Here is a 7,697-nt window from a genome sequence, read left to right as displayed (position 1 = left end):
TTTAAACCGGGAAGACAAAAATAGTGCAAAAAAGCTCAAAATTAACCAGCTAAGAGATGCTATAAATGCTTTCAATGATGTAAACACCAACAACTCTGTTAAAATCTAAAAGAAAATGCAATTTGGTGTTTCAGATCAGAAACATAAACTATTTCTAAATCAGATTTAATCCCTCGGATTTGTTGAGGTTTTATTTGATTTATTTAATTCACATTTTCGTTTGCACTAATGGCTGTCTGTATGTGTGGCAGGTGCTCCTGAACCAGGTCTGTCTTCAGGTGTTTTAGCACTGATCTGTGTTTTTGTGCTGATGATTGTGGCTGCAGCGGGAATCGCTGGAGTGTGTTACTCTCTCGTCCGCAATATTCTCGACTAAAGGGTAGTATTAACAGAGACCGGTGTCCTACTCTATTCAGTCCTCCAGCCTCACTTCAGATTAGTTTTTGAATTATAAATAAACTTAGCAATACTTATACTTCATGTGCATATGATTTAAGGTAATTTCCACACTTCTGTTCTAGACTTTTTTGGATTGTTTATACAATTTTAAAGTAACTCTGGGCCAAATTTGAAGTGGCAGACCACATGAGGTTTTATTAGTCAAGCAAACTTAAATCTGTGTCTGTTTACTGATATAAATGCAAGTTCAGAAAATTTGCTTTCCCCACTCTGGATGTTAGGAACAGATGAAATGAAGACAGAAGAAGTGTCAGAGGGAGATTCTGTCACTCTACACACTGGTATAACTGAACCACAGAAATATGATCAAATACTCTGGAGTTTCGGACCTCGAGGCTCGGTCATCGCTCAGATTCCTGAAAGGACCAGTAAGACTTCATTCAGGGATGACGAGAGATTCAGAGGCCGACTGCAGCTGGACAGTGAGACTGGAGATCTGACCATCAGAGACGTCAAGATCACACAGTCAGGAGACTATCAGGTGAAGCTCATCAGAGCAAGACAGACCAAATCCAGAAAATTCAAGCTTATTCTCTATGGTGAGCAACTCACTCAATATAATAACTCAATAGAATCAGTGCTGCTACTCAACTTGTTGCTTCTGATGCAGATTTATAGGAGCCAGTCACTGAGCGTATGTTAGCTTCTTTTCTTTCTTTTTACCAGCGCTTTTGATCATTTTCACCAAAAATAGTCCCAGTGCTCCCTATGGCCTGTAATACGTATTCATGCTGTATAACAGTGAGAAGATGCATAGCCAGAAAAATTCAACACAAGCTTTTGAGCGTGCACACTGCACACATATAGAGAAGTTTCCCACTGCGCATAGGACTACACTATTTCTTTATTTGATTTAAGCTCAGAAATGGCCCTGTGCTCAGATTTTTTCAGCAGATCACTCTTATTTGTTCTCATGTTTATATTTCTTGATGTTTTGTGGTTTTGGTGCAGTGGACTCGCTGCGATTCTCGGAGGGAGAAAACGTCTCTCTAGACAGTGTGTAGAAGTGAACTACAGAGGGATGATCAGATTCTCTGGACGCTATGCTCTGAAGACACTGTTATAGCTAAAAGAGAAAGAAACGCCAATCAGACAGCAGATGCTGATGGGAGATTCGGAGACAGACTGCAGATGGATGATCAGACCGGATCTCTCAGTATCACGAACACCAAAAGCACAGACTCGAGGAGTTTATCATCTACACATCAGCAGCAGAAATAAAGTATCATACAAGAAGTTTAGAGTTACAGTGTGGTGTGAGTAGCTTGAGTTCTACATGAAATTATTGTGTTCATGCCCAGCTCTTACGATCTCATTTTCAATGTTATTTTGTTGCATGTGATGCCGTGACATGAAGTGGACACAGTAAAAGTGAGAGCGGGAGACTCGATCACACTCTAAACACTGGAATGACTGAACTAGAGGAGGACAGTAAGATACTGTGGACACATGGAGATCATGAAACATGCATTGCTAAAATCAACAGAGCCACCAATAAGACGTCATTGTATCGTGGTAATGATGTGAGATTCAGAGACAGACTGCAGCTGGATCACCGGACCGGATCTCTGACCATCTGGAACATCAGCATCACACATTCAGATGTCTATAAACTACAGATCAGCAGCCGCAGACGGAGCAAATGCAAAAGATTTGTGCTTATTGTCGATGGTGAGGATCTCATGTCATTTAATGTAATAATGATGCACTGTAAATAAAATAAAACATTCATAAAATGTATCGTAAAAAATATGGTAGCAACATTTTAGGTTTTATCATTTTAACTTAAATTTACTGTTAAATACCATAATTACATTAACTGATATAATGTTAATATACCAACCTACTGAAGTACTGAAATCTGTTTTGTACCTTTGTAATACACGGATATCCACCAAAAGCAGGTGATGATGAGAACGTCACATGATGAACCAAAGCCCATCACAAGCAGCTTTTAAATAATAACATATATAGAAGGTGCACAGAGTCATTCACACAAACACTAATCACCATCATGGTGACACACGAAACTGAAATAATGCAAAAAACATTCATTTAACAACATTAGGTGTAACCCATAACCCTAATATACAAAACTGATAAGAAAAAACGAAGAAGAAGCAGTTATTTCAACTAAAAAAAAACATCACATTTGAAATGTAACAGGGGAGTGTCAATTTACGGTTATTCACTGTAAATTATACAGTCTTTTTCACTTCCAAAGATGGTTTACTACTGTAAAATAACATGTAATGTCTAATACAGTTTTTCACTGTATATCCTAGGGGAATTTATCATTAACCATTTAACAGGTTTTTACTGTAGCATTTTTACAGTCATTTACCATTAAATTCACGGTATTTTTTTACAGTGTGTTTCAAACTACAGAACTACAATTTGTATGCTCTGAAATTAATACTCCCTCAAATCTCAATTTCAAAAAAGCAGATCTTATATTAGGAGAATAAAATAACCATGACATTTATCTAAACATATTCCATCTTAATTTTACTTAAATATACATATGTTAATTTAGCACATTTGTCTCTTTTTCTTCTACATGATGCTGTTGTCAAATGAAGAAAACAAAGTGTCAGTGACGGAGGGAGACCGAGCCGAACTAAACACTGATGTCAGTGAGCTACAGAGAGACGCTCTGATCCTGTGGATGTTCGGCCCCAGAGACAGTCTCATAGCTAAAGCTGACCTGGAGAACCGTAAGATATCTACATATGATGGTGTAGGTGGACGATTCAGAGACAGACTGCAGCTGGACCTTCAGACCGGATCTCTGAGCATCACAAACACCACGAACACAGACTCTGGACTTTATAAACTCAAGATCATCAGCAGCAGAGAGACCAGATACAAGCGATTCAGAGTTACTGTCTGTGGTGAGTTACTGATTATTATAATATGATCACTGGGAACAGTTTAGATGCCTTAAAACTCTCCACTAAATGAAATCAATCTTCAGTTGTTAAATATACAATCTGTAAGCAATAAACTGCTAGTTATATTCATTATATATATATATAAACAAAGACTGAAATTTGATTTAAATGAAATACTCCTGTGTTTTGCACATTTCCTATACTTAATTATTTTCTTACTATTCTTTTTTATCAGCAAAATTGTACTTACTGTTTCTGTCTTTTTCTAATGTTTTGATAAATATAATTCACAGTCTGAGTAGCTGACAAGATTTATATTTATCTGCAAGTTGTATTCTGACAAATAAGTGTCTTGAATCTTGAACATTCAGATTAGTCTTTGGTCAGATAAAATCCTGATTTGTACTCTATTATTATCTCAGTGTACTGCTGACTAATGAAATCTGTAGCTGTGACATCATCAGCAGTCATTACTGACGTTTTACCATCGGTGATTCTTTCTGTTTTCCTTACAGAGGATAGAGAGAGAGAGATCCATCCAGAAGACACTGTGGAGTCCTCTCAGAGAGAGAAAAACACAGAGGAGATAGCATTGCTCAAGATCTACAGCGGCACTAGTGTTTGACAGATATATATATATATATATACAAACACACTACCTGTCAAAAGTTTTTGAACAGTAAGATTTTTTATGTTTTTTTTTAAAGAAGTCTCTTCTGCCTATCAAGCCTGCATTTATTTAATCAGAAATACAGCAAAAGCAGTAATATTGTGAAATATTTTTACTATTTAAAATAACTGCTTTCTATGAGAATCTCTTTTAAAATGTAATTTATTTCTGTGATGCACAGCTGTATTTTCAGCATCATTCCTCCAGTCTTCAGTGTCACATGATCTTCAGAAATCATTCTAATATGATGATTTGCTGCTCAAGAAACATTTCTGATTATTATTAATATCTAATCTACTGATTAGATTTCTTTCATGTTTCTTTGATTAATAGAAAGTTCAGAAGAACAGCATTTATCTGAAATAGAAATATTTTGTAACATTATAAATGTCTTTATCATAACTTTTGATCAATTTAAAGCATCCCTGTTAAATAAAAGTATGCATTTTTATAACCCAAGTTTTTGAATGGTAGAATGTTACAAAAGCTTTTTATTTCAGATAAATGCTGATCTTTGGATCTTTCAATTCACCAAAAAAAAAAAAAACCCTGAAAAAAATCGAATCAACTGTTTTCAACATTGATAATAATCAGAAATGTTTCTGATTTCAGAAATGCAAATCATCATATTAGAATGATTTCTGAAGATCATGTGACACTGGAGACTGGAGTAATGATGCTGAAAATACAACTGCGCATCACAGAAATAAATTACAGTTTAACAGAGATTCACACAGAAAACAGTTATTATAAATAGTAAAAATATTTCACAATATTACTGCTCTTGCTGTACTTTGGATCAAATAAATGCAGGCTTGCTGAGCAGAAGAGACTTCTTTTAACGCAAGGCGCAGCGCAAGTGTGTTTGCTAGTTTCAGTCCGGCGCCGTTCTCATTTTCCCGTCCAGCGCCACGTCGTTTAATTAGCAAATGCATTTGCGCCCATTTATGCGCCCATGGGCGTGCTGGTCTAAAAAAGAGGTGTGTTCAGGCGCATTGCTGTCGAACTGCTATTTTAAGGAGCTGAAAATAGACTGCGCCATAGACCAACTCAAACCTGGTCTAAGGTCTAGCGCAATGTTTTTTCTTTGTTATTTAAAGAGCGTGTTAGTATAGGCGGGTCCACAACGCGCGTACACACAGGGAAGCACAGCAGCACACAAACATGCCAAATATAAAAAAATAAAGGATTGCAATGCATAATAATTTTTTGTAGGCTAATTAAATATAAAAATGCCTACATGTCACAATGGATAGTCATCGCATGTATCAGAATTAGGCTATCTATTTGCTCGCACACGAGCAGCTCCGTTTCATCTCGGAGACGCGTTCTGTCTTTGCGTTTTTGCCAAATTCCGCCGTGTAAATAGCAAATCCGTCATGGCACGAGCGCAACTGGCTCTTAAAGGGAATGGAAGATGAGACTCTGATTGGTTTATTGCACGTTACTGTACGTCCAAAAAACACCCATTACTCATTATGAGAATAGGGACAACCCGTTTAGACCATGCGCCCGGGCGCGCCAACCGTTTTTCCGTCGTTAAAATAACAAAAGTGGATTTGGACACGCCCTGAGTGCACCTGCACCGTGCGCTTTACACTTTGTGTTTAGATCTTTAAAATAGGGCCCGTAGTGTTTATATATGAAACTAAACTGAAAATCACTGTTACACATTACATCGCATTTCATCAGTAATGTGAGACTACATGTAATTGTTAAATAGAAAAACTAAACTGAAGTGATGATGTTAAATTGTTAAATAGCCATTTGACAGGTTGATATGACCATATATCATCACTGATTATCAAACACATGGACGGTTGTTGCAGACAGCATCACTAGTTATAATGGCTTCTGTTTGATCTGGTGTAGATGTAGACTCTGCTCCAAGCTCCTCAATCTGTTGCTTTCTTCAGGAGAAGGAGTTTTTCACAGAAATAACCTCGTCTCATGTGTGCATTTCTCTCCATCGCGTCAGGAGATGAACTTGAGACATTCAGACAGGCAGAGGAGACATAGAGAGTCATATATCAGTGTATATCATTTATTTTGTGTGTGTGTGTGTGTGTGTGTGTGTGTGTGTGTGTGTGTGTAATGTACTGACCCCCACAACAAATAACAGCCTCAACTGGAGTACAGTGCTAGAGTCAGTGCTCAATTGGACGCTCAGAGCATGTTTCTAAGGCCTGGTTTGACAGAAAGGGCTTAAGTTAAGCCAGGGTGAGGCCATAGGTCAATTAGGACATTTAAGTAGCTTTTATAAACATAAGTCTATGGTGTGCATCTTGTGACAAAAAACAACAGCACTGATATATTTTAAGAAGGAAAAAAATGTTTTTGATATGCATGTAACACTCCTCAGAAAACTAAAACAGTAAAGTACACACAGGGAATTAAGAGTTTAGCAGGAGAGTGTGTTTGTGGTTACAAAGGAAATGTTTTTGGATTTGTACTCTAAATACGTCGTTACTTTTTGGGGTTGAATGGAGAATTTGATATTAAGCCTTTTCTAGGATTGTGTGCATTTCTTTATCTCTTTTCTGTATTGTTTGAATATTTTGAGTGATTATTAATCTGTACTGATTTGTATGTTTATTCAAGTTTAAGCCTGCTCTCTCTCTCTCTCTCCTCCCGCCTTTCGTTATTTATTATTATTTTTATTTATTTTTTTATTTTTTATTTGTGGGAGCACACCTACATAGTGATTGAACGTGTCTAATTAGGATGACCACCTGTTACTTATAAAGAGTTGTACCTCAGTTCACATTATTTTGTGCCTGATGAAGACCTGATGGTATTTTCTTATTATATCAGTGTGTGTGACAATATGTCTGTTCTTTTTGTTATAGTTTAAACTTGTTTGTCCTGCACCTGAGCCATTTGTGGCTTTTGTGGGATGAGCACAACTTTTGTATACTTTTTTGGTAAAAACTGAGCATCTATAATAACACTGATGTATTTGAGTTGTGAATCCACATGTGGTGCAGCTGTCAGTCATTTATTACAAATCTTTAGAGCAGTATCTGGGACTGGTACAAATGCATGCACTTTAACAAACGAATTGTGTTTATTATTTTTTAATGTATTAATGATTATTTCAGGAACACTTTAGAATGGGGGAAATACATATTCAGAGTTTTCCTCGATAAACTCTAATTTAATTATTAATAGTTAGTAAGGTAGTTGTTAAGTTTAAGGTATGGAGTCGGGTTAGAGATCTAAAATATTCCCTTTCATGCAGAATAAAGCATATGTGCTTTATAAATACTAATAAACTGGCAAAATGCTAGTAATATGCACACTAATAAGAAGCTATAGTTAATAGTGAGAACTGGTCCTTAAAACAAAGTTTTACCTTTATTTTTTTAGAAGAAGAAACATCTCAATAAATAGACTGTTATAAAACCATAAGATACAGAGTTTTTTTTTTTTTTTTTTTTTTTTTTCATTTCTAATACAAAGATGACCATCACTTGTGAGTGGACTAATGCGTGAGAGAAGCATAAGAAGACAGTCGGTGTCTACAGAGAGAGTCCTGATGCTGTTTTCTCCTAGTCCGCTGTAAGGGGGTCCAAAACAGTGACAAACTCTACTCAGGAAATAACAAGACTGTTTAAATGCATGGATTAATTTACAAGAAGAAAAAAAACAACAAAAAGTAGGCTAGCAATACT

The 7,697-nt window shown here is 36.4% G+C and overlaps 1 protein-coding gene across 1 annotated transcript; it reads left to right on the top strand.

The window, feature by feature from the left end:
- The first annotated feature begins 1,859 nt into the window (after positions 1 to 1,859).
- LOC122135412 lies at positions 1,860 to 4,050 on the top strand. Its single transcript, XM_042714796.1, has 3 exons — positions 1,860 to 2,130; positions 3,042 to 3,353; positions 3,869 to 4,050. The coding sequence occupies exons 1-3, from the start codon at positions 1,869 to 1,871 to the stop codon at positions 3,976 to 3,978; spliced, it is 684 nt and encodes a 227-aa protein (XP_042570730.1). The 5' UTR covers positions 1,860 to 1,868; the 3' UTR covers positions 3,979 to 4,050.
- The last annotated feature ends 3,647 nt before the right edge of the window (positions 4,051 to 7,697 follow it).

The sequence above is a fragment of the Cyprinus carpio genome, chromosome A3 (assembly GCF_018340385.1).
Source record: "Cyprinus carpio isolate SPL01 chromosome A3, ASM1834038v1, whole genome shotgun sequence".
Lineage (NCBI taxonomy): Eukaryota > Metazoa > Chordata > Actinopteri > Cypriniformes > Cyprinidae > Cyprinus > Cyprinus carpio.
Note: the sequence above shows the minus strand (reverse complement) of the source record. Positions and strands in the feature narration are given on the sequence as shown.